The following is a 27447-nucleotide window of genomic DNA, read 5'->3' on the forward strand; positions in this document are numbered from 1 at the left end:
CTACCACAAAGAGCAGTTGAAGTGGTTATTATAGATTAAGAAGAAACAACTTGATAAGCAAAGAAGGGAGAGGCCACTGAAGGGCTTCAATGGTAGATTTTGTTGAAGAAAGACAAGGGCATAAATGCCATCATAGACTGGTTGGATTAGTAACCTGCTTCTCTGTCATATATCCTGTGTAATTTCACTTGTTCATCACCCTTTTTTGTGAAAAAGCATTTTTCTGGTGTCATGTAACTTGGATGTGTTTCACTGGTACTGCCTACAGAAGATCCTGGGTATCACATTGAGTGGTAGCATTAGTGGTGGACTAATTAACTGCAGATGATTCATTGAAGGTTGCCTGTAGAGTTTTAAGACAAACAACTGATATTGACAGGGCGAGTTCTTCATCCCTGGCCTTAATGTCCTGCAAAAATGGCATCAGAGGGTTTACCATTGGCTTGGTGAAGATCATGGCTGAAACCGAAGAAGGCCTAAGTACAGTTAAGGAAGTGCTCCAAGATTGACACACCACTTGGGTTGGAAGCAAAACACATTGTGATGACTGAAGGCCAGTTGCAGAGTCTCGCAACTCACTGCCCTGTATGGAGCACGAGGAACCAAGTCTAAGTTTAGTAAACCTCTTCAACCAACCTATTCTTGATTGCCACAGTTCCTTTAATGTCGTAATATATATGGCTGTAAGCTATTGCAGAGATGGATGTCATTGAGTTGAAGACAGACTTGAAAATGAGTAGGATTTTGAATGCAATGTGATGGAGAACAGGGTACACATGGAAAAGTACGTTAACGATGACAGCATCACCTAGTGTGGAATCTAATAAATCAAGTAATATGAGCATGATAAATTTAGAGTGAGAGTGGGTGGGGAGTTCATATAGAAAATTGAGAAAGTTGGACCTAAAGTTATCAAGTGTGGCTAATGGAATAATCTGGCTGTTTAGAGACTTACAACTGTTTAATATGGAAATTTCAGCTGTGAGTAATAATGTAACTGAAAAGCCCATATGTAAAAATGCTTTTTGTGTAGCTAATTAGCGATTAGATGCAAGGGAAAAATAAAAGCCCATCTCAACATGTGCAGAGATTTCCAGTCTTTTGAATGAATGATGTAGTTGTCATAGCTGAATATTGATTGTTCCATTTTGAACTTAAAGCATGTACTGAATGTGTGTAACTTAGGAACAGATTTCAGTGCAGGAGGAGACTGATTAACTCTTCTTGTCTTCATTGAATTGAGACACTTTCAATGCAGATTTATTTTTCATAATTTTCCTAGCTTTGCCCCAACATCTAATTTTTGTTTGCTTTGAAATGATTGTCCTACAGCCCTTCTGCAGTTTCCAAAACGTGAATAGCAAATTTCTGTATCAGTGCACGTTTATCAGATCATGACCTGTTTAATATTCTTTCGTCAATCAAAATAGCCATGTATAAACAGTACTTAAAGAGCACATGAGTTGAAGCTATTTATCTTCCATGTGTTTGGACTTGGATGCAAGAAACAAAATCGAAGAAGGCACTAATGTTTACAGCGTGATAATAGGGTGTTGATGGGTTGGGCCATTGTTGGTATCGAGATGCAGTTAACTGTCAAAACCGAAAATGCTAGAGAAATCCAGCAGGTCTTGTGGCACCTGTGCAGAGACAAACAGAGGTAATGTTTCAAATCTCATATGACTTGTTCAAAACTATGGTGCAGACCTGAAAAACAGTCAGACACAAAATGTTAGCTGTGGTCCACATGCTAAATTTCACAAGTGTTTTCTGTTTTTAATTGCAAGTTTCCAGCATCCAAGATATTTTGCTTGTAATTAGCTATCACAGTCTTAGTTCTCAGACCAGGCATGTTGACTCCAGTTGGTCAGTGTGTTGCTATGGGAATGCAAAGATTGGTAGTTGCCCAATGAAAAAGTTAAAATGTATATCTGCATAAAACAGGGCCCTGTGAATGAATATATGTAGCTTCTACTATTTCACTGTGAATCTGTTACTAAATTAGTACAGTTCTTAGCAGATTGGATTATTTAAGTGTTACATAGTAGCAAAATCACATCTAATGTGTTCCAATGCCTTTACACTTGGGTACATATGATCGGTATGTTGCCTGCTGCGAATGGTTACGGGGTGTGTTAATTTGATTATGGTCTCTCAAACATTGGAACATAGTCTACATAAGTGCCACCACAAAGTCACTGAAACTCATACCATTTTAATTGTTTGTGTAGTAAGCAAAATGCCAATCAACACACTCTGCCCATGCTGTACTAAGTGCTGTCTGCTTTCCAAATGTGCTTAGTATTCCAGTCCTAATGTGTGCAAGTTAAAAAACTTTATTTTTTTAAGAACGTTTATGTTTTGTACTGTCAAGTAATTATTTATATGTTTAGGTTTGCCTTGTTTTTTTTAATCATTTTGAGCTTGCTGAAATCCCACTTTAACTTCAGTTGACAGGAATATAGCCCTAGTCTCTTCTGCCTTTGCTTGTTAACACATTTTATTGGAATGGTTGGTCTCTAATTATGGATATTATTTTAATTTTTTTTTAATTGATCTGTTATTCTAATCAACTTGTGCAGAGATATTATTAAATACCTCAGCAGCAGATGGGACTTGTATCCAGCCTCTGATCCAGGGGCAGGCACACTACCATGGTGCCACCAGAGGGCCCTGTGAATGTCATTCTGTTACATTCTAGATTGCCCCCATTGTTATGGTTTGTAATATATTTTGGAACTTGAATTCTAAAGTGGAGAAAAAAGAATTTAAGTTTTCATAGGTATTTGTGTATGTGAAGATTTTTTTAAGAAAATGTCAATGTTATTTTGGAAGTGTGAACTAAAGGCAGCTTTTGCAAGGAACCTTAAGCCACATGTCTCAATCAACGCTGGCATTTCAAGCTGAAAAGAAGACTTGAGCTTTTTCAACATTTCATGGAGTTGGGCTGGAAAATAATCAGTGACGTTAGTTGAGTGTATTTTGGGGGAGGCCAAGAAAATTGTATCTGGTTAATATGCAGAAAGTCCGTTGAGTATATAGAGCCCTTGCCATTTTTATTTTCTTTGGTTTGGAACTGAGAGTTGAGATTACGAGCTGAAGTTTGAACATCAGACTGTTCTCTTATCTCAAACGAAGACAGATGATTGCTGTTGGGATCTTTGAAGATAATGCAACTTCCTTGAATCAGCAATGAGCTGTTGATCTGCTCCAGCTGGCAGCTGGTTAGATGTTAAATTGGTCAGTCAAGAGAGGATGGCTGCTAACCAGTCAACCACAGAATGCTGATTGGAAAGGGAACAAGAAACGGTTCAGACTTTGTTTCTGCAGAGGGCAGAATGATCACAGACAGGTGTTGTATGTTGCTGTCTCTGGTTTTCTATTGAATATTGAGTTGTTGAGAGGAAGGAATCCCACTCTGAGAAATAAGTGAATATTTCTAGAAGCCATTACATTGACTGGTGACTTTGGAAATCAACAAAATATATGTTCAACTTGCCTGTGAACAAACCATTGTTCAGGGGTTTCCTAATGGCTGGGTATCCATCATTTGAAATTGCTCATGGAGCCTGCAAATTACAGTTCTTTTTATTTTCATTGTTTAATTTTTTCCCTTAACACTCTGCATCTGTTTTAGAGAGTGGGGATTATGATCAAAGAAGATTGGGCTTTATATTATAGCTATTATATTACCAGCTTTTTATCTGTGTTCTGCCAGACTTATTAATAAATTATTATTTTTATGTAAATTATAAACTTGCACGTCATGAACTGAATGTGGTGGTTTGAATCTGTCCAAGACTGGTTAGGAACAATTGGGTCATTAAATGTTTTAATCTTGCGACATTGTGAATCCAGTGAGAGTGCGAGTTGATTTGGCTTGCTATCCCTGCATCTTATGTGCATTATAGGTGGATGGGTTTGGGTGGGTGCTCTGAGGGTCCGTGTGTACTTATTGGGCCGAAGGGTCCGTTTCCAAACTGCAGGGATTCTATGATTCTATGTGAGAAATCTAAAAGTAAAGATACGAGTGATATTCCACTGAAGTGGAGTATCTGTAAATGATAGCACTAAAAAGGAGAATGTTGGTTTTACTGTTTAAGATCTTTTGTTTTACTTTTGCATGATACGCTTGTGTTTCTTTGTTAAAGGTACACGAGTAATTTTGAAATGAGATTCAGTAACCGACTACCACAGTAATCAATTTGCAAAATTAAAACGAATAATCTGTCGCAGCAGGCTTCACTTTGGGACCTGGCTTGACCTATATTACAATAAGCTGCGATAATGCACACCATTTTAGCTGTGTTTTTATTTTCAGCACATGGTGGGAAACTCAACAGGTGAAAAAGGCTTAAATACCAGCTTATGGGCCAAAGTGAGCATGAGCGTTTTTCACATAAAGCAAGTGTGACTGCACATGAAGAGTTCCTGCATCTGGCTGTCTCCTTCCTTTGCTGACCCAACAATGTCAGATTCAGACCACCACATTCAGTTCATGACGTGCAAGTCTTCCATGGCAAAGTGTACTTGCCCTATTTACAGTGAAGTCCACCAGCTCACCTTGCTCATCTCACTAGTGGAGAGAATGACAGTTGTGCCCTGTTCCTCAACCTGCCACTAAGAGTTTAAGCTCTCTCCCACCATTTGTGGGATCTGATCTCCTTCCTGCTCATTACCAGCTCCAACCTCCAGCCTTCATGATCACACCCACACACTGAGGGAAGTCTTGAAACCACTGCATGGCCCCAGTTTTAATGTGAACTTCAGCCCATTGTTTCACTGTAGAATCCAACATCCACCTTGGATCTTTACCTCACGATTTACTACCTGAAAATCTTACTAGGTCTCATTTTAAACTCAATCACCAAATAGTTTATATCCCCCCAGGCTCACAGGCCTTTTTTTGTGCAAATCGATCATCAGCTGTTCATTTTTGCATTCCTTCTTCATGATTATAATTCCCCAAAACCCATCTTTCCTCTACCAATTGACTTTGCGAATATGCCAAAGATTTAGACTTGGCTCTTCCTTTTCCTTTCCTTTTGGTTGCTTCTCTAACATTATCTGTCAGAATGGCAATGTTTCTATTTTTGTTCTAACAGCACTGAGCTCTATATTCATTGCACAGCATTTGACAAGCTGTCTGACAGCTTGTCCAACATTAAATTATGGATAAGTCAGATCTTTTTTCAACACTATATCAGCGAGGCAGAAGCCATCCCATCTGGTTGCTACCAATAGCTCTGTGCATTAGTTCCTGATTCCGTCTCATTCCCTGACTGTGCAAACATGGATGTACTAATTGCCTGAGCTTATATACATATCAATATTCTTAACCTATCTGCCACTTAGAACATCTCCTTGTACCACTGCAGCATCACTTTTGTTTTTGTATTTAATATTGTCACCAATAAAAACCCTCATCCATATTTCTATTACAAACTAAATTTTTTTTTCCAATGCCTTTCTAACTGTCCTCTTGAGCAATTTCCTGCATAAACTCCAACACATTCAAAGTTCTGTCCATGTTTTATCCTGAAATAAATCCAATTCATGATCACCCATAATTTTGTCAATCTCCAGACACTTGACTTACAAAAGCATTTTCACACTGTCTAATCTTTGGCCACTTATTCACCATGTTTACTGGCTTACTCAGTGCACCTTCACCTCTTCCTTTGATTCCTTTGTTCCCAATAATGCGAGTACTTAAGATGGTGAGTTGGGGACAGGAGTCGACCATGTGGCCCATCAACATGCGGCATCATTCACTAAAATCATAGCTCATGGGCTTCAACTCTACTTCCATGGTTGCTCCCACATCCATTGAATTCCTGAGAAACTAAAAATCCGTTAATCACAACCTTAAACATCATCAGCAATTAAGAATCCACTATCCTTTGGTGTAGGAAATTCTAAAGATTACACCATTTTCAAAAGGGAAAAAAATGTTTCCTCATCTCAGCCGTAAATGATCAATCCCTTATGCTGAGAATGTGCCCCTGTTCTAGATTGCCTCGCCAGCAGAAGTAACCTCTGGGCCAAGCTGTTTAGAATCTTGCATGTTTATGAGATTGCCTCTCATTCTTCAAAGTTCTGGAGAGTATGAACTCGGTTTACTCAAAGTCTAACCATAGGACACTTGTTTCGTTCTAGGGGCCAGTCTGATGAACCTTGACAGTACTGCCTCCAGTATAAGTACATCCTCCCTTATGGACACCCAAAACTGCACAAACTACTCTTTCTGACCTGATCATTTTCTGATGTGTCCCTCTTCTCCAGGTCCTCAAGTCCAAGGGGAGCAAACTTACAAGGGTCTGGCAGAAAACTGATTTTAGCTATCTACTGCTAGATCTGACCTGGCCACCAAGCATTCTTGGAACTTGCTCACACCTACTAGAGCAGCTCACCATTCCAGAAATGCAAAAGCGATCCCATCATGTTTTCTTTCCTGTCTTGTTAATTTTATTTTCCCTATTTCCCTCATTTTCACCTCAAAGTGTTTGAGGAGCTCATGGACACCTTTGGCACGAAGCGACTTTGCAGCCATATTGTTTTGCCTCACTGGGTCAGTACGTTTTGATACTAAGTGTTACAAGGTTTTCCAGAAGTACATGTAATTCCCTAATGTACTTGACTTTTTTAGATCCACATTGACAAAAAGCATGGCCAGATCCCTCTACTTAACAAGAATGACTATTTAGTAGAAATGAATAGATTCCAGCTACAGGTAAACAATTGCAAACCATCAACATATAATTCTACTAGTTAAAAACTCTAACCCCGTGATTAATTTCCCTTCACACCATACAGGCAGACACAAACAGAACATGAGTGTTGTGGGTGGAGGGAAAGTCTGGCAATTGAAAGATCCCTGTCCCACTGTGATGATGCTTGTGGTTTACCAGGACTTGCTGTTTGCTCATCTCCCCTCTTCCAGGTGCTTTGTTTTGCTTGCAAGAGACACAGAAGGATAGTTTCACACTTTTAAAGTCACTGACTTATTGAATGCAACAGCTTATAGCAACTGGTGATAGAAAATAAACTGACTTTCTAAAGGCTTTCAGTGAGGTTTGCTGCTGAGAAACTGACTAAGCACTCACCTTACAAACTGTTCAGCTACCTGTGAGCCAGTTGCACATTTGGCAGGTAGAAGGTCTTTGTCAGTGTCATCACATCACCATTTCACAGATAATCAGCTTTATATGTTGCTGGTCAGATCTCCGGTATGTCACCAAGCTGGTCTGCAACTAAACCTACCCCACTACTTGAACAAGCAACAATGTAGTTAGTACTCACACCGAGTATCAGGTAACTTGATTTTTAAAAGTACGGCGATTATTTCCACAGTCTTTGTTTTTTAAAACTGCCTTTAAAATAGACCAAAATCAAAAATACAGTAGTATAAACAATACAATTCGCTAGATGTCAACCACTTTGCATCCCTTCTCTCCGCTATCCTGCCAAGTTAAACTTCCTTTGATGTTCGCCACCGCCCGAACTGAAATTTCTATAATTTCTGTCTTATCTTCCTTTATACTCTCTGAACTCAGTTTGTACATGAGACTTGCTTCCTGTCGTTTCAAACATCTTCATACTAAACTGCTGACCACCCACCTTCCCCTCCCTCGACCCCCTGTCAGACAACAATGGAAACAATTCCCTGGCTTTAGGTCTTGTTGCCTCTGTCTTTTAAATCAGCAATCCTTAGCCCTATTTTCAGTAAAACCAATAAGTCAGCCCACCATTCTTGCAAGAATACAGTTTCATCTCCAATCTTTCTTTCCTCTTCAGAGTTCTCGAATGTAATGTTGCCTCTCAAATCTGTGTCCATCTTTCCCTTAATTCTATCTTGGATCCCCTTCGATCAGCTTTCTACCCTTCTCATTGTGCTGTAATGGCTCTTATCAAAATTACATTACAGCCTAAGTGACAGTGACAAAACTAAACTACCCTTTTGTGACTTTGACCTGTCAGCTGCCTTTGACACAGTTGACTTTACTGTTCTTCTGCAATGTCTTTCACTGTCAACTAGCTGGGAGGTAACTGGTGTCAACTGGCTTTGCTCTTAGCTATGTAATCATTTGTAATGGTCGTCTTTCCCATTCTACATGTTACAAAAGGTCAGGCCTCGGTCCCCTCCTACTATGCCCCATGATACCCTCATCCAAAATCACAATGTTAGTTTCCAGGTGTGCACTGATGACATCCATCACTACCTCCCTACCACTAATTAGCAGATTCCATATCAAAATCCAGGACCAGATGAACAATAATTTCCTCCAATTAAATGTTGGAAGGATTGAAGCCATTGGGTTTGGAATGTGCTGTCTGAGAGCACTTAGAAATTTCTGCATGCAGCCTGTAGGTGATCCACACTACGGTTACTGTGCGTCAGAGTGACGGGAATTAATGTTTGTGGATGTGGTGCCAATCCCGTGAGCTGCTTTGCCCTGGTTGGTGTCAGCCTTCTTGAGTCATGTCAGAATTGGACTTGTTCAGGCAAGTTATGAGTATTCCATAAGACTCCAGTGTATGTCTTGTAGATGATGGACATGCTTTGGGGAGTTGATAGGTGAGTTACTCACAGCAGAGTTCCTAACTTTTGAACTGCTCATGCAGTTACATTAGTTAAATGGCTAGTCTAGTTCAGTTTCTCGTAAATGGTTACAAATGCCTTTATTTACTTGTAACAGGAGCTGTTGCCCTAAACTCTTCAATTTTCTTACCTTCGTTTATCTCTTTTGTCTTTGCTTTCAGCAATGCCGACCATTTGGAAAGTGCTTTAAGTATCAATTAATATTCCAATTTTTTTTCTTGTGTTATCGTGGAAGATTTGTTATTTTGAACTTTATGTCATTATTTTTTCTAATTCATTTCTATGATTTTGTACTTTTGAAGGTGTATAATGCTGGACTTTTTATTTCTTTATTTCTCTAATTTTTTTCCTATGAACTTGTACTTAATCTGTACTAGGTACCTTTTGTACCTAACATGGTGCCGTAAGTGGTGACTTGTAAACTTTTCACTGTATTCATGAGTATATGTGACAATAAATCTAATTCTAATAAAGCTTATTTATATAGTAGCCTGTGAATATTGCTGTTTTTGCTGTTGTTAATTTGTAAGTATCAGCTGTTGGATGAGTATGGCTACATAAAGGGAAGCTTTCTCCAGTAAAGCTAGTATGCTAGTTGGTTTGCCAGATGAAACATCTTATAAACTGAGGAATTCTGTCTCAGAGAATGGGGGTCAGAACAAATGGGTTACTATACTACATCAGCTCAGTGCATCCATTTCGAGACCTTTTACCAAGACCTGCATCGTAGCTCAAGACACAGATTTATTTGATATTATGGGGCATGACAATAACAGATTTTCTTCTTTTAAATATAGAGAAAAAAATATTTTTACCAAAAAAGCTGGTAGCTGAATTATACATTAAATTGTACTCTTCTGAACTTTGCAGAAACAGCGCACTGTATATAGACTAACTCTGGTAAAGGCCTGGAATGTGGATGAACTTCGATCTTATGCTGACCTGATTGAGATTGGGAAACCTGACTTCATTGAAGTTAAAGTAAGCCAAAGTATTAGATGTCGTAGAAAAGTACTGTTGTATGCAGTTGTTTCTTATATATGCGTTAATGACAAAAGTTAGAAAGGCATGTTTATTCTCTGTGGGGAAAAAAATATAGTTAGCTTCTTCCCCAATCCTTTATCAGCATCAGGTTTGATATGATGGCGTTAGTAATATGTTCCTTCCAGGAACAAGCCTTCTCACTGCTCCAGCTTCTCTGTTTAAGGATTCCTTTCTAGTTCAGAAAGGAATGCTACCTGGAATAAGTTTTCTTATTTTAACACAAATACATGATTAAAAAGCCACAATATTTGAAAGACAAACATAAGCATAAAATAGGAATATGGTTCACAATTAGGAAATGCTGGAAGCGTTCAGAGATCAGCGAACATTTTCTTATTTCTGTTTTTCTATCACGTTATGCTGATAGCAGTTCTTTTATGATAAACCCATGTGTCTCTGATTATGCATTAGCAATACTCTGGGAAATGAATTAATTATTTCTGATTTATTAGAAAAGTAAGTGTTTGCAGAGCTTGCAGATTAATATTGGCTAGACATTGTCCCTTTGCATGCAATCCAATTTGTCATTTTTGTTTTATTTGTTGTGTTATGTCAATTGATTAAATGTAGGATAAAAGAAAAACTTGAAGGCTTCTAAGTTAATACCTGTCAATGAAGTTATTTTTTATTCATCTAAGGGACTGAGGCATCACTGACGGAGGTAGACATCGCCTCCTGCAAATTCCCCACTCGTTGTCCGAACTTGTTACTGAGTCGGAAACCTGGAATTCCCTCCCTGAGAGAATCGTGGGGCTACCTACGTCAGTGATTCAAGAAGGCAGCTCGCCACCACCTTCTCAAGGGCAGCTAGCAATGGGCAACAAATGCCAGTTCAACCGGCGATGGCCATGTCCCATGAGTGAATAAAATGCTCTAATGATAAAATATTCTGATTAGGCATTGCTGCCTGCTGTATGACGAACCATACTGACAAAATATTTGTGTACATTGCATAGCATTGTGTAGAACAGAGAACTTAGAAATAAACTAGGCTCTCGATGCTCATGTTCCACCTGAGGAGTACTTCCATTCCCTCTGTCTAATCTCAGTCTTTAAGTATATCTTTCTATTCCCTCTTCAGTCACATATTCATCAAGTTTCCTTCTTCAAGCATCTAAACTAGTCACCTAAATTATTTTCTGTAGTAGCGAGTTCCACATTCTAACTACTCGGTGGAGACATTTCTCTTTTCATTATTGGATTTATTCATATGTTATTCATTACATTTCTTAAAATTGCAGTGAGCAGTTCTCATTCAAGATGTCCTTGATGTTATCAGGGCAAGTTTGTCACTATGAAAAGCTCTCACATAAATGTATTTTCTTTACTGATACAGGTTTTGCATTCCCAGTGACTTAATGTGCTGCTTTCAGTGCCAAATAAATCAAATTTTCTGTGTTTCTGCTGAATAAGTCTAGATACATATCAGAATAGAAAGTTCACTTGGTAAAATCTGCGTCCAGATGCTTGAGGTCGATAGGCCCTTTGTGTTTTAGGCAAGTGGTAACCAACTGGAAACAAATGAGCAATGTCTATAGAGAAGTAATAAAGGCATGTGACACAGGTGTGTTAAACACTTGTAACATTCTTGGGTTGAGCTGAAAATGGGATCACCCTGTAGCATTTCCAAATGTTCTGTCACAAACAAAGGGTGAAAGGTGTTTATGTAATGGTTGCTTTTCCCATCGTTAGCCCAAGATAGCAAGATTGATTGATTGATTTGATCTATAACTTCCTTCTTTTATTCTCATCTCTTAATGAAGTAGACTTAAGTATGACCCCAAACCTTGGTTTTTTGATTCCAATCTTTGAAGTGAACCCTCACAAACAAAACCTTCAAGGTGAAATCGACGATAGGATTTATTATCAAAAAGTTCAAAATTAAGAGGAATTGCTTCACCAGTCTGCCTATCCATTCATAGGCACACATGCATGTGCACACCCAAAATTAAAGAAGGCAGGGTAGAAGAGGGTTTTAATTACAAATTGAGTGTTTTGGTAAGTCCAGAGGCATTAAAAATCTGTTGACATGACTGACAAGTTCCTGGAGGTTAGTGTCTGATAATAGTTTGCTCAGAAAAAGGACAAAAGCGAATTACGGCTCAGGAAGAGCCCCCGGGCCCTTCAAACCTGCACCGATCGTCATGCCCTGAGTAAACTGAAAAGCAAACATTCTGCCCTTATTCGGTCCGTATCTTTATATTCCCTCCCTGTTAACTCCGAAATGTCGCCAACGTGTCTGCTTCCACCACCATCTCTGGCAGTGCATTCCAGGCTCCTACCACTCTCTGCTTGAGAAGCATTGGCCCTCTCACCTTGAATTTGTGCCCCCTTATAATAGAAACTTCAACCTGGTGAAAAGCCTCTGACTATCCACCCTATCTATGCCTATTCATAATTTCATAGACCTTTGTCAGGTCTCCTCTCAGTCTTTCCAATGATCCTAGTCTCTTTAACCTTTCCTCATAGCCAATGCCCTTGAGACTGGGCAACATCCTAGTGAACCTTCCCTGCATTCCAAAGCTTCCAAGTCCTTCTGGTAATTTGGTGATCAAAACTGCACACATTACTCCAAATGCAGCCTAACAAGGATTTTATAAAGCTGCAACATGTTTTGCCAACTCTTGTACTCCATGCCCTGGCTGATGAAGACAGGCATGCCATATGCTGCCTTAATCATTTTGGCCACCTGTGTTGCCACTTTTAGGGAGGTGTGGACCTGCATGGTGGATCAATGGTTAGCGCTGCTGCCTCACAGTGCCAGGGACCCACGTTCGATTCCACCCTCAGGTGACTGCCTGTGTGGAGTTTGCAGATGCTCTCTGTGTCTGCGTGGGTTTCCTCCGGGTGCTCTGGTTTCCTCCCACAGTCCAAAGATGTGCAGGCTAGGTGGATTGACCATGCTAACTTGCCCTTACTGTTCAGAGATGTGTGGATTAAGGGGGTTATAGGGGAATGGGTCTGGGTGGGATGCTTGGAGGGTTGGTGTGGACTTGTTGGGCCAAGGGGCCAGTTTCCATTCTGTAGGGATTCTGTGATCTATGCACACCACACCTAAGCTTGATTCTCAAATGCATCACCTCGTATTTGTTTGGATTAAGTTCGATTTGCCATTTCTGTGCCCACGTCACCAATCTGTCTATATCCTGTTGTATCCTTTCGCAATCATTAACGCTGTCAGCATCTCCACCAATCTTTGTGTCATCTGCAAACTTACTAATCAGACCACCCACGTTTTCCTCCAGATCATTAATACATGCTACAAACAACAGAGGGCCGAAGACTGATCCCCTGTGGAATGTCACTAGTTATCAGTGTCTATTCTGAAAACCCTTCCACTGCTGCCCGCTGTCTCTATGACCAAGTCAGTTTTGTGTCCAGCTAGCCAGCCCACTCCAAATCCGATGTGATTTCAGTTTTTGTACCAATCTGCCACATGGGACTTTTTTAAATGCCTTATAAAGCCCATGTAAACCACATCGGCAGCTCTTCTCTCATCAATTATCTTTGTCACCTCTTCAAAAACTTTGATCAGGTTGGTGAGACATGATCTTCCCTGTACGAAGCCATGCTGCCTGTCGCTAACTAGTCCATTTTCTTTCAAATGTGCATATACACTCCAACGGCTTCCCCACCACAGATGTCAGACTCACTAGCCTATATTTAACTGGATTATCCATGATTCCTTTCTTTAGCCAATGTTGTTACCTTTGTTATCTCCAATTCTTTCAATCCTCACCTGTGGTCAAGGAGAACGTGAAGATATCTGCTAATGTTAAAGCTATTTCTTACCTTACCCTCGATTAACTGGGCCCTGTAGTTTTCCCTTCATGTAGTATGGGCTTCTTTAGGAAACAGAGATGGAGGATCCCGAGCAGACTACCAACTCGACCTGGAGTTCAGCTCTTCCTGTAGAGCTCAAACAGTAACTGACCTAGAATACGTGAATTTGAGAATCTTAGATTCTTACTATGAGAGAACTTTTTAAATGCCAGGATGCAGTGATGAGAGTGTTGACCTCTGATGCTTGTCCGTATCCTGATCTGGAAGACTCCTGGAAATTCATCCCCTTTGGCTGAATTTTTACCTTCAGAGTTATTTAAGGCAAGGGGAGAAATGAGTAAAGAAGACTGGACACCATGTCTTCTTAATCATTTTATGGCAAATTCATCTGTTGATTACTCTACAGCATGTAGTTTGTGTGCTTAAATTTTGCCTATAACATTCCCACAAAGACCTTACTGTGTTCTGTTCCAAGTTCATTATTTTGACCCCTTCTGATCCTTTCCTCCCTTGGTTTCCATTGTGCATTGGGTCACAAACCAAAACTTTGGGCAAAAGACAGTCTGACACTTGACAACAATTGTATAACAACTGTGCAGAAGATTCAGCAAAGGTTCATGAGATGTTGTTCTTTCAACTCTATCACTTTCTTGAAAATTCTGGTGTTTTCTTGCCACCCCTCACATCACAGCCTGGAAATACATTACTTAGAGAACTGTTAGATAGTGGTGGAGCTTAAATTATACATTGATTTAAATTAATGGCTCTGATGTACAGACTTAGTAAGAAGAATATTGTATTGACAATATTTTAAATTTTTAGGGAGTGACATATTGTGGCGAAAGCTCAGCAAGTAATCTGACAATGGCTAATGTTCCATGGCACGACGAGGTTGTATATTTTGTCCAACAGCTGGCTGATCTTCTCATAGACTATGAAATTGCTTGTGAACATGAGCATTCAAACTGCCTTCTTATAGCACACAAAAAGGTGAGTGGCGTTTACGTTTTAGTTTATGATCTGCAGCTATCCATCATTTGGTTATATTACACTCAAAACATTAGATTTAGCTAAATAAGTACTTGTACAATAGAAAATTGCATGATGGCTAACACATTGAGTGATTTTATATGACTATTGCATTGCAATGTCAGACATTTTCTGGGAGCTTTTTCAGTTTGTCTTGGGTCTTGATGTGTGATTTGTTTTGCTAATGTACATTTATTGGTAAAACTTAATGTGCAGTGTTGGTCGTTATGAAAATTATAATATTCAATAAAATGTAAGCATTTGCTATTGCAACAAAATGCTGATTTAGATTGTTTTTTCCATTGACACTGCGCCAAAGACATAGCAAAGGTCAAAAGGGAAAGACATCCACAATTGAGGTTTTGCAAAGCATTGAAATATTAAATACCTATTTGTTTTTTTAAAAATAGTCCACTCAGCTTGCCATAGGCAGGTCGAATCTCCACAAGGGCAGTTCAACTGCTCTGCTCCCTAATGTCCTGCATTTTTCATTGCTTCAGAAGCTTATCCAATTCCCTTTTTAAAAGGTACAATTAGATCTGCCTCCATCACACACTCAAGCAAGAGTTTTTTTTTTCTCCATTCACTTGACTTTTTTGGTTCTTTGCCATTTACCTTAAATTGATCATGTACTAATGTAGCATTATGATCAGTTCAGTTGCAACTTAATTTCAGCTAATTGTATTTGTGTTTGTGTTGAGTCTTCTGGCTGGTATTTATTGTAAGAGGTTAATCCAATGTAGTTTTATTTTTATTGAACTTTGCACAAACCATACCTGAATAAATTGGTGTTCTTTCACAAACTGTGCTGGGTTAACTTTCAGCAAGGGCATACAGCACAGCTGCGTTGATTATAATTGGGGAATTATGTAGCAGTAAGCTCAAAATTGCACAAATTAGATTACAGTTTAGATTGCAAGTAAAATATATTTAAATAATTTGTGACAGAACAATGGCTTTAAGAGGATTTTTGTCTTTTTTTTGAAGAAAGGTTGAGACAGATCAAGCAGTCTGCTCAAAGCTAATAAAGTAAAAACCTAGTAAGGCCTTAGGTTTTTTTAAGTTGAAAAAATTGATCCCACCTGTTCTAACACCCACAGAACCAGGATTTTTGGTTTTAGCTTTCAGCAGTTGCTGGGGTCTTGAAGCTGGATGTGGAAGCTCTTATTCCTCTCTCTGTTAGAAGCTAAGAGCTGGGGTCCTCTTCCTGCTGCTAACATTGCACGTGAGATGTTCTGTTTTACTGAATTTACCTTTGGCAAGGATGTGTTTAAGGGATATTGCTATAGTGGATCAGTTAATGAGTCGTAGTTGATATGTATATATTTTCTTTTTGTTAAGCATTTCGTAGAGTTACTGTTAAGCTGATTTTTTTATTTTGTTGTATTTTAAGTATATTGTAAAGATAAAGTGCATTTTGCTTAAAGTTAAGTAGTTCAACCAATCAAATTGCATCTGTAATGCAATACCTTTACCATAAGAACAAGTCAGCGTCTTGGCTATCTTCTTAATATGTTTTGAGAGGATTTGGCCTGGTCCATAACAAAACAAAAAGACAAAATAATCAATGAAAATGAAAGCAGTTTTTTTGTTTAAAAAATCTAGCTTAATCTATTTTAAGAATACTAACCTGGTGCAATTTCACCAATACATAATACAGTTAAGGATGGGTTCATCTTCAAAGGTAAACATTTCTAAGAGGTATTAGAGATAATTAAAAAATACCGTGCAGCAGGTTCCTGCCACTATCTGTCAAATTTTATTTCAGGCATATAAATAAAGCCTATAATCATCCCTATTTACTACAATATCATTATGGTATCAGTTATATTTTAAGTACAACTTATCATGAATTCACATGTTTCAAAGTTGTAAGGTAAATGTGAAAACAAGCTGATACGAGACCCTGAGCGCATTAAGCTCAGACTCTCTATCAACCATGATGTTGTTGAATGGAGGAATAGGCCACAGTGGTAGAACAGGCTAGTCCTGCTTCTCTTTCTTATGTATCTTAGTGTCCATTTTTAAAATTTTCAAACACATTTAGGAATTCTCATGTGTTAATTTAGATAATTTGCATCACAGATATCAAGAAATGTATTTATCCATACTAGAATTAATACCCTTATGAATGTCTCTTTCTGAATTCTGGAGGGGTGAATCTGATGTAATGGGATAGAAAATGGAGCAGAAAATGATTTTCTTTAAGTTTTGATAGCCACTGAACTATTTGTTAATTTGAAATTTATGAATTGGCATCACATATTTGCTTATGTTTTCTAAACATTTTGAAATATTACTTTTTCAGGAAAATCTTTTGATTTTCATTTACGTTTCCAAAGCATTCAGTATTTATCCCAGTTATTTTTTGTTCTATATTTTAAATATTTTACTTTGTGTTTATGCTATACAATGCCTTTGTTTACGTGTGAATCTCGTTGTGTAAATCACCAGCTAACCTGAATTTCAGAACGACGTGCCTGAGGGCATCCTGTCTCAATAACTAATGTGTTTACTTATTCACTCAGCAATTAGACTCTGGATTTCTACATTTTTTAATTACAGAAAAGGGTGTGCCACCCCCGTAAACAGATTCTTGGGAATGATTGTATCATTCAATGACTTTATTATTTAATGTTTGGTGATGTGTGATGATTCGGTAGAGCTACCTACTTAATTTAGCCACCATCAGTTGTTTACCCCCTTATGCCTTCAAAATCTAACCCAATATATTAACTGCAGCCTAACCAATGATTTGTATGCATTTAGCATTGCCTGTTTTCTCTTGTAAATCTTTACGAATATTTTATTTCCTGCACAGTAACTTAGTAGTTAGCACTGCTGCCTCACAGCACCAGGGTCCCGGTTCAAGTCCAGCCTTGGATGACTGTCTGCGCAAAATTTGCACATTCTCTCCCCATGTCTGCGGAGTGCTCCAATTTCTTCCTATGGTCGAAAGATGTGTGGGTTAGGCAGATTGGCCATGGGGACTGCAGGGTTACAGGGATAAGGTAGGGTGGGTGTTTTGGTATTTGGAGAGTCGATGCGGACTTGATGGGCCAAATCCACACTGTAGGGATTCTCTGAACTATATCCAGAATCTATCATATTCCAGATACATAATATATCGACAACTCCAAAATGTTCTATTTATAATCAAGGCAAGCATTTTGCTGTTCCTTCTCCTGAGGGCCTTCAGCTCTGGTGCACTTATCTACAACGTATACTGCAGCAATTTGATCCCACAAATTCACAACGCTACAGAAGAAGTGCTCTCATTGTTCGTAACCTAGAAGGAGATCATAGGATTTGCAGCACAAGGGATAGTCAGGCTTTCCATACTCAAAAAAGGGATGGATTTAATAGTGTAGATTTCCAACAGTTTACAATAACAGCTTCAGTTCAGATGCCAGTAGAAATTCTGCACGCAATTTTTAAGAGGTTAGCTTGTAACTAATTAACATCATAGGAAAGGTGCATATTTATTTGTGCGCTTGAGGGTGGGAGTTGAGAATTGCATACATATGAAAATTAAAGGGGAGGGAGCTTCAGAACTCGAGATATCTGAAAGTTTTTGGAAAGGCTTAATGGGATGTAAATTCATTGCTCAAAGTGAAAACAGAAGGAGACTGAAAAATGACAGACAAAGATGAAAGGAAATGAAGTCCAGGAATGCATGGAAGCTGTAATTAACTTTACGTAAAGTAGTATGCCTCCAAATGTCATCTTCAATAACAGCTCACGTGGGGTTATTTAAAAAGAGTCATGGTTACCAACATGAATGAAGTGTTTTGAAGAACTTATTGATTCAATAACTTGATCTAGATAAAGCTTCAGAAAGTAGACAGTGGTGAAGAAAGCAATTGGCGCGCATGCCTTCATTGCACAGACCATTGAGTAGAGGATTTGGGGCATCATGTTGCAGTTGTACAGCACGTTGGTGTGCCCACTTTCGAAGTACTGTGCCATTCTGGTCATCCTGCCACAAGAAGGATATTATTAAACTGGAAAGGGTACAGAAAAGATTTACAAGGATGTTATTGGTACTGGAGGGTTTGAATTATATGGACTTCTTTCTCTGGATCATTAAAGTTTGAGGAGTGACCTGATTGAGATTTATAAAATCATGACTGTGTGAAGAGCACAGCTAAGGCAAAAAGCAAAGGGCTTTTCCCCAGGGTAAGGGAGTTCAAAACTGGAGGGCATAATTTTAAGGTGAGAGCAGAAAGATTTAAAAGGGACCCGAGAGGCAACTTTTTTACACAGCCGGTGGTACATATGTGGAATGAACTGCCAGAGGAAGTGGTGGGTGCAACTGCAGTTACAACATTTCAAAGACATTTGGACAGATACACGAGTGGGGAAGGTTTCGAGGGATATGGGCCAAAAGCAAGCAAGTAGACTTAGTTTAATTTAGCAAACCGGGTTGGCATAAATGAGTAGGATCTGTTATCAGGCAGTATGACTCCATGAATCTAAGCCATTCGACAATATTAAGTAAACAAAGTGTGGAGCTGGCTGAACACAGCAGGCCAAGCAGCATCTCCGGAGCACAAAAGCTGATGTTTTGGGCCTAGACCCTTCTTCATATTAAGTAGAGGTTTGTTACAAATAATCAGGTAGAATGTATAATTTAAACATCTGCAATGCAGTGTTATTGATTCACTTTAAATCTGATTAGCTTTTTAAACCAGTCCGAGAAAATGGAATTTCAAATGTTATGAGAAGGGCATATTCTGAATGCAGATAGATTACAATTTAGCTGGTGGCAACGGAGGAGAGGTATTGAACTGCTGGTAGCTGGTGTAGTAGAGCTATACCAAATAGCTAGAGGACAGAGTTTGACTGGTAGCAGTGAGAGGGCGTCAAGATTGTCGAATAGGGTGAAGATTAACTTCAAGGTGCAGTCTGATCATTAGCACTCATCCCATTGACAGCAGCATGCCGAAATAAATTATCTTGCTTTCAGATCTGTTTGTGGTGATTCTTATTAAGGAACATCAGTCAGTTATGAACAGATTTAGCACTGATCACAGTTAACTGAACCAAAATGGCATTAATCTTAGTTTTTTAATTGCACTGAATCAGTACACTCTTTCCTGTTCTTCATGGGTGCATTCTTTGCATAAAACAAAGCCTAGTGGAAAATAGCTGGGAGTAGGAATGCTTCTTCTTATTTATTTAGACCAGCCTCCTTGGATCTATCCAGTATAATGTACCTTAATACACAGAGGCTTTGAAAGCCTAGAGAGGGTTCACAGAAAATTTACTGAAGGGGTATTAGGGATGAGACACTTCTGTATGAGGAGAGACTGAAGGAACTAGATCTGAGAAGATTACAAAATTTAATAGCTGTGTGCAGAATTGCAAAGAAATTTAATATCTACATATTTGGAAAGCTTTTCTACTAATCAATGAGTCAGCAACTACAGGGCATTTAAAATAAGTGCAAAAGAAATTACAGGATGTTGTTAACATCTTTGAGAATTGGGACAGATTCTCATTTTTGACTCTGACAGTCACCAAAGTCATGGTAAAATTCTTTCACTATATTTTGGTTTGGTACCTTAACCCTTGTCTCACAGGTATTTTTCTGTGTAATTCCCACATAAAAAGTTATGAGAAACACTGTATACATGGCTTAAAAAAAAACTAATGTTTTATATTCTCAGTTGATTTTATTTGATTTTTCATGAACTCAGACTGAGATTTTCTGCGTACCTAGCCCCTAAATTTGAGCTCGGATATGTGATGAGACATTAGTATGCATTTGTCAGTTCATGGCATGCACTGAATGAGGCTGCCTACAATTTAGGAATATCAAATTTTGATGAATTTAAGTATGTCCCTTCACAGTAACTCATTTACTAATTAGTTAAATGCAGCATTTAATGTTTTAGAATAATTGTTATGACTGATTTCTGCACTAAAATTATATTGTCAGAATGTGCTATCAAGCAGAACTCAATCTTCAATTTTACCTGACACAGTACTGCAGTGAAAAATTATGAATGTAAATTGAAAATGGGTATGACGGTTACCCTGCAAAACTGACATGGGTCATAAAGGTATATATTTGCAAAAAGTGTTGATGATATTTACTTTGGATTCCAGTGTGTTATCCAATGTAGTCTACAGCAATGACAATATAGCAATATCAAACTACTATATTGATGACCTTTGTGCATTTTATGAATGTAATTGTTCTTAATGTTGGGACCAGATTGATTGGTATTTTCAGATTTGAAGTTGAGCAAGCTGCAAGCGAAATGAGTAATCATGAGTTTACAAATCAAGTGCCATTTGTATGGGTCTGTTGCTTCTGGTCTCAAATTGTTTCAAAGATGAAAATGGCACAAAATTGAGAAAATGTTAGCATTGCGTGTTCAGTTTATTATCACTTTTCCATGATGAGTTGTATATGGCACAATACTGATCAATGTCTCCTCCCTTTAATACTATCTCATTTCAGGATTTTGTACTGGCCACTGGTATTGATCATCCTGAACAAGAAGTTGATTTTCAATGTTGAGTTTTAGTGCAAAATGCTGTGAGATGATTAAAATACTAATAGATTAATCTTTTAATGTTGGTTATCCAGGTTCTAAAAAATCATTTTTTTTAGAATTGATGAACACCTTGCATCAATTATGTGGCATACTCACTAACCCAGTGCATAACAAATGTTTCTCTGCTTAGTCTCTATTGAGAGTCTTAAATTGGTTTTCCCAAAACCAATGAGAGGAAGGGGGAAGGGCCTGGAGAGTTTGAGTGGGGGCAAAGCCACATGGCATTACTGCCTGTGAGATCACAATCCCAACATTTCAACTCATGATCCCAGTTGGGGTTTCAACACCCAGTTTGGAAACCTACCCCTACTCCCTTCAAGTTGTGAACAGAAGGTGACAAAGCATAGTCGAGCATTGCTCTTGACTGTAAATAATAATCCTAGAGGAAGCTTTTAGTGGTTGCAGAAGAAAAATTAATTTACTTAACCAATCAAGAAAACCCCCTGAAGTGGCCAGGCATATCACATATTTTATTCTTTGCTGTTATACAAAGGCCGGTTATATTGTTTGACTTAACTGAGGTCAATTCTTAACATGAGGAGGGTGGGTTGGCAGAGGTGACCCTGGTGAATGACTAAGGATCAGCTGAGGAAGTTGAAATAAGAGTATGTTACACTGCCTGACATTGAACAGAGTACTATGGGAGAACTTCAGCATGTGTACCCTCCTCATCAGGAGGTCCTCAGTGGAGGGACTGCTGCAAATAAAATGTGCCAATGCTACTCGAGACTGAGCATGTCCAGACTATTGGGTCTCTTTGCTGTCTTCTCTACATTAACCTGAGCACTCAGGGACTCCAGAGTAATCAAACCGTGACCTCAAATGTTTATGCTCTGGGTCATTTCCAGGATTGTTGTACACCTGTGTGGCATCTTGAATCAGCAACTGCACATGTTGTGAAGCAGAACACATTCAATTCTAGTAGATGAGGAAATGAAGCCTTGCCTCCCTCATACTGAAGCATGTCATTGATGAGAGCTATTGTAGACCTCCACAGTACCACCACCTCATTGTGGTTTAGTGATGCAACTGGCTACTTGCTCTAACAACAAGGAGTACTGTAGGCTTTCAGTCTGCTCAGCTTGATGACATTCTGTTGTATGCCGATTTTGAGGCCTGTTACCTGTTGTTGATTACCACTTGCTGCTTCATAAATATTTTTGACACTGGAATCATGTCATTCTGGTCACTCTTCTACTAGTGTTGTGTCTGCGCATAATTTTCACTGGGCACTGGGAAAGACCTCTCCCCTCCTCTTGGCAATTTTCTCAGTTAATTACTTAATCTTGGGGCCACCATGGGTACCAACCTGTGCCTCCTCAGGTTCACTCACTTCAGCAAACAGCTGCTGCTGCTCTTGCCTTTTTCAAACAGCTCTGTATTTTTAGGTCCCACGTCTAGGCAACGTCAGGACCCTTACCCCTAGTCTATTCAGACATTTTGCATTTTAGGACCTGAGTGTGTTTGGGGCATCAAGTCTCCAGTTCCAGATTCAAAATCGAGCTGTGTGTGACACTAGAGACCTTTTTATTCAAAATGCTTTGGAAAATTTAGAAGCATACCATCTGTTGCATTTGCTTTCAGTATACTGTGATAATTTAACCAGAAACTATTGTTTCTAATAAATCTAACCTGCTGTCCCTTCAGCCTATCTCTTCTTTGGTGAGTTTCTTTTCTTTTTGTCATTCTTCAGAGTATTGACATCACTAGCAAAACTACTGTTGTTACCTGTTCCCAGTTGCCCTTGAGAAAATGGGGTATTCTTTCTGAACTGCTGTAGTTAATCTGTTGATAGTGCTGCAACACTGGCTTTAGGTGGACAGCTCCATTATACATTCCTGTGTCAATAATTATAACAGAAGGTATCTATTTCGGTTTTTTAAATAACATCATCTCAATGTTGAATCACTGATAGTAAACACTTTATGTGTAAAATTTAGCTGTCCAGTTTCTCTTACACACATGGATAGACATTTTGAATAAAAATAGGAAAGTTATGTATAATGCTGAAAATAGGGGCAGTATATAACTGATAAAATTGGGATTGAAGCATACTTGTGCAGTCTTGTCCAATTTTTCCCTCCTCCTTTAAGTTTAATCACCTGCAGAGCTTTAGTGCACTTTGTTTATTGGAAATAGTTTTATTTTCAGACAATAATGTAAAATGGGTGATTTATCATTTCAGCTGCCAGTCATATATCACTATACATTTGACACATTTTTGATTTGCAGCTGTATTTGATATTCTACTTCTTACAACATTGCCTAAAGTCAGAAAAACCCGCTATAATGTGTGCAGGACTAGCGGTCATCAACTAATTTTTAAAAATATGTTTGGTATCTAAAGGCATCCTGCTTCATTCAAAGAAATGAAGTGATTTTGAAATCGTGACATGTTTGAACAGCCACTTCACAGCTGTGCATTGAACCTTGGAGAGTGGTAATATTTAATGCAGTTAACAAATCCCTTAATGGATAGATGTAATGACGTTGATAATTTTTGATAGTCAAAAAGATTTAATTATGCTGCGTACTTCTCATTGAATTTTTCAAAGGCAATAAAATTGAATCCTTCATTTAATGAGCTGCTCCCATGATAAATGCTGATGGATGACATTTATTGAGGTGAAGAAAAGGCATGAGAAATGATATCTGTTAGAGCTTATGATCTGTAGAATACACAATGATGCAAGATAAAATATAAAGTAGCAGTGACAGTACCTGAAAGAATGTGCAGCCACATTGGCAAGTGTGGCACACAGCAAAAAAGACTAGTTGACATTCCTGCTCAATTTGATCTCATTCTGATCAGGCTTGGCAGCATTCATAATACTTTTCCTGATGACACTGCAAGATTGAAAGGTGGATGGAAACAGAATTCATGATGAAGTAACATATACAAAACAAATGAGATCCATATTATTCTAATAGTGACAAGTTGACAAGCTCCCCGAGAAAAGTTCAGTAGAGCAAATCAAATGAAAATAAATTGAAGTGCAGAATGAACTTCCTAGATTACTCTCTTCCTGGTTGAATCTGTATTTAGATTGGATCTAAATTAAATAAATATGTTTGCTGAGTAAGTTTGAAGGCAAAGTCTATGAGTAATTTTTTTTCCCCCCGAATATGAAAGTGATTTATCCCTCGCAAGTAGCTGCATTTTTATTGGTCAGTTGTTAAAGATTCATTTTGAAAATGTGTTGACAGCAAATCAGTCACTAAGCAGCAATGTTATGAAAATTATTGAAAGCAAATTTATTGTTGAACAAAGTCATTTTGATTAAATGATTAGCAAGTACAGGAAGTGCATTTCCCACAGGTTCATCATCAAGCTATTTCTTTCTCTTCAGCCCAACCATTTTAAATCATCATTATTCTTCAGTTCCCAATTGCATGGCATTCATTCTGCTGTCATATATAGAACCATAGTTCTGCAGCACAAACAGGCCTTTCAGTCCACCAAATCTGCACCAACCTATTTGCACTTAGCCCACATCCATAACCTTAAATGGTGTGACGTTTCAAGTGCTCATTTCAAACATTTTTCTAAAAGTTGAGATTTCCCACCTTTACTCCCATCCCAGGCAGTGCGTTCTAGACTCCCATCATCCTTTGGGTGACAGATGATTATCTCAAATCCACCCTAAACCTTCTGCCCTTCACCATAAAACAATGCCTCCTTGTTAGTGCCCTTTCAACATAGGAGAATAGCTGCTTCCCATCCACTTAGTCCATGCCCTGGATAATCATAACCATCTCAATCAAGCACCCCTCAAACTTCTCTGCTCCAAAGAACACAACCCAAACTTATCCATTGTCTGCGTAAATGCTCCAACTCAGGCAACAGCCTGATGAATCTCCTCTGCGCCTTCTCCACTGCAGTCATATCCTTCTATTCATGTGACCAGAACTGTAGTCCAGTTGTAGCCTAATCAAAGTTTTTTGTATAGCTCCAACGTAACCTTGCTGTTTCAATCTATGCCACAACTGATAAAGGCACAATGCCTATTCTGTTCCAACCAACTGACCTCATGGACTAGTTTTCCATAAATTTCAATAATTTGATATAATCAAAAGCAACATTCATTGAGCACCCCACAATCTTAACAGAGCTTTTGACTTCTCACAGCACTCAAAGATTGGCAAGAATTATTAAACATTATAGAGATGCACAGTCTGATTCCTTTATCAAGTTTTTTTCAGCAGTTTTTCTCATTTGTTATTTGAATTATTGCACCTAAGTCGAAATTTCCTTTAATAATGCTGATCAAACCACATTTAGTTCCCTTACTTACGTTGAAAGTTTTAGATAATTGTCATTTCTTGACCTGATGACACAACAGATTCTAGTAATGTGTCAATATCAGCTAACTTAGACTTGGTAGAGGAGTACAAAATGATCGGTTGTATAGATAGAGTAAACAGCCAGAGACTTTTTCCTAGGGTGGAGGTAGCCCTTGGGGGGAGACGTAGTTTTAACGTGAGTGGAGGTACTATTCTATGCTTTAACTCAATCTTTAACACTCTGAACTAGAGGTTCACTGAAAATTTGTGCAGTCTTTTTCACTTGGATAGTTGAATTAATAGAGGTTTCTGTTCCTTATTTTAGTTTAGAGTGAATGGAGAATGGTGGACTTGGATAGACTATGACCACTTTCAGCACCTTGTCAAAGAAAACAAGGAGAACAATAGCAGCAAGATGTTCTGTGCAGAAGATTACATGGCGAAGACACCATCCTGGGCAGTCTTTGGAGCTAAGCAGAGGGGTTTTGATCCAGTTGATACTCGCTTCTTAAGGAAACGAAAGAAGGACATATCTGGTTGTTAAGACTGTTTGACTGGACATTATGCACAGTTCATATTGTTCTTTATTATAAATGTATATTGGTGTTTTAGCTGATGTAAGTTGAGAAATTTACCAAAGATACGCACAGAATAGGAACCTACATGCATCACAGGAAGATGATGTGGTGTATCCCTGCCCTACAAACTATCAATTAACTAAAGTACATGACAGCATAATCTGTGTAACTATCTAAACCCTGTGAATGTTACTGTCATTATTTCCATTTTATTGTTTTATTCAGATTTCCCATTTGTTGACGGATCCTCACGAACTTATCTTCGTCTGAGTTAGTTGCCTGTGCCTTGAATTTTGTCCTCGTGACCTCTGACACAGCTCTGTAACCTCACTTGAATGATAATAGGGATCAGGATAGGAGCAACAGTTATTTGGCTTTCCTGTACATTCATATGGTGCAAGCTTCACACTTCACACATTTGATGGTAACACGTTTATGTGTCAGGCAATGTTGAATCCTGAGTCATTGGAATATTCGTCCACTTCTCATGCAAGATGTTTAATTTCCTGCCTTCCCTATATCAGCTTGCCAGATGACCAAGTCTGGCCCACAATATTTTCCATGGCTAGCGTGCCTGCACCTAAATAGCCATCAAGCTGGTGTGGACTTCGTGCCCCAGACCAGAACAAACTGACAATTTGAAATGTATCCCATGCTTAAATCTGGTTTTTGATTATGTCCCTTATAACTTTCACCTTTACTGTTGGGACTTGCTTCTTCACAGTTGGCAACAGTTGATAAGGATTTAAGTTGTTACTATTGTCTGAAATGGCCTATTTCTTTATTTTCTAGTTAAATTTTAAACTTTATAATGATTGTAATAACTTCTATACAGAATGTGATAATAAATTGTTATAATTTCTATTTTTTTCATATTGTTGATGGTGGTATTTCATTGAAATTATAATCAAAGTTACGCAAAGAAAGAATGGTGACATTCAGCCCAATTTGTCTATGCTGGCCCTTCCTAAGGGCTGTCCATTTAATCTCATGCCCTTGCTCTTTCCCCTGCAGTTACTTCCTTTTTAACATGTTCAGTTTCCTTGTTGTATCTGATCCTTGGTTAATTGCCAAGTAGTGTGTAACACCTTGTAAATTTGTGTCTGGCTCCCTTGGAGTACTCATACACAGTGTATCTGAAACCATTGGAGATATACATTGAGCACTGAAGGATGAGAGTTGAATATTTTTATTAAAGTTATTGGTCGCTTTTAGATTTATTTTTTGCTGCCCCTGCTCTTTGTATGTTGGGACATTCTTTTGACAGGTACTTGTGTTTTTTTTGTTCTGCCTCCAGTTTCACCCTCCATCTTTCACAAAAACCCTAGAGTGGGCCTCATCGAAGAAAACAAAATTCCATTTTCATATCACTTGAGCACAAAGTATAATATTTTTAAAAATGTTTTAACTTTGTATCCTTTGTTTGTATTGTAATATAATAACTACTTACCTGTAATATTTGCAAGCGTTTGGAAGGGCCATTGCAAATATTAGTAATTTGAAATACAGAGCACTTATAAGTAGACAAGAAGATTTAAAACTCCAGAATTGGACCCAT

The 27447-nt window shown here is 38.5% G+C and overlaps 1 protein-coding gene across 3 annotated transcripts in view; it reads left to right on the plus strand.

Moving 5' to 3' along the window:
• tyw1 (tRNA-yW synthesizing protein 1 homolog (S. cerevisiae)) overlaps window positions 1–26758 on the plus strand; it is a 112821-nt gene extending 86063 nt beyond the window's left edge. For 2 of the 3 annotated variants that reach the window (XM_048557258.1, XM_059655314.1), the window contains 3 exons: window positions 9473–9583; window positions 14252–14419; window positions 25637–26758. In XM_048557258.1, coding sequence (XP_048413215.1) covers window positions 9473–9583; window positions 14252–14419; window positions 25637–25855 — 498 coding nt within the window. In that variant the 3' untranslated portion in view covers window positions 25856–26758. The remainder of the gene's footprint in view (window positions 1–9472; window positions 9584–14251; window positions 14420–25636) is intronic. The other variant, XM_048557259.1, reaches the window with a different exon arrangement.
• The last annotated feature ends 689 nt before the right edge of the window (window positions 26759–27447 follow it).

The sequence above is a fragment of the Stegostoma tigrinum genome, chromosome 27 (assembly GCF_030684315.1).
Source record: "Stegostoma tigrinum isolate sSteTig4 chromosome 27, sSteTig4.hap1, whole genome shotgun sequence".
NCBI classification, from domain to species: domain Eukaryota; kingdom Metazoa; phylum Chordata; class Chondrichthyes; order Orectolobiformes; family Stegostomatidae; genus Stegostoma; species Stegostoma tigrinum.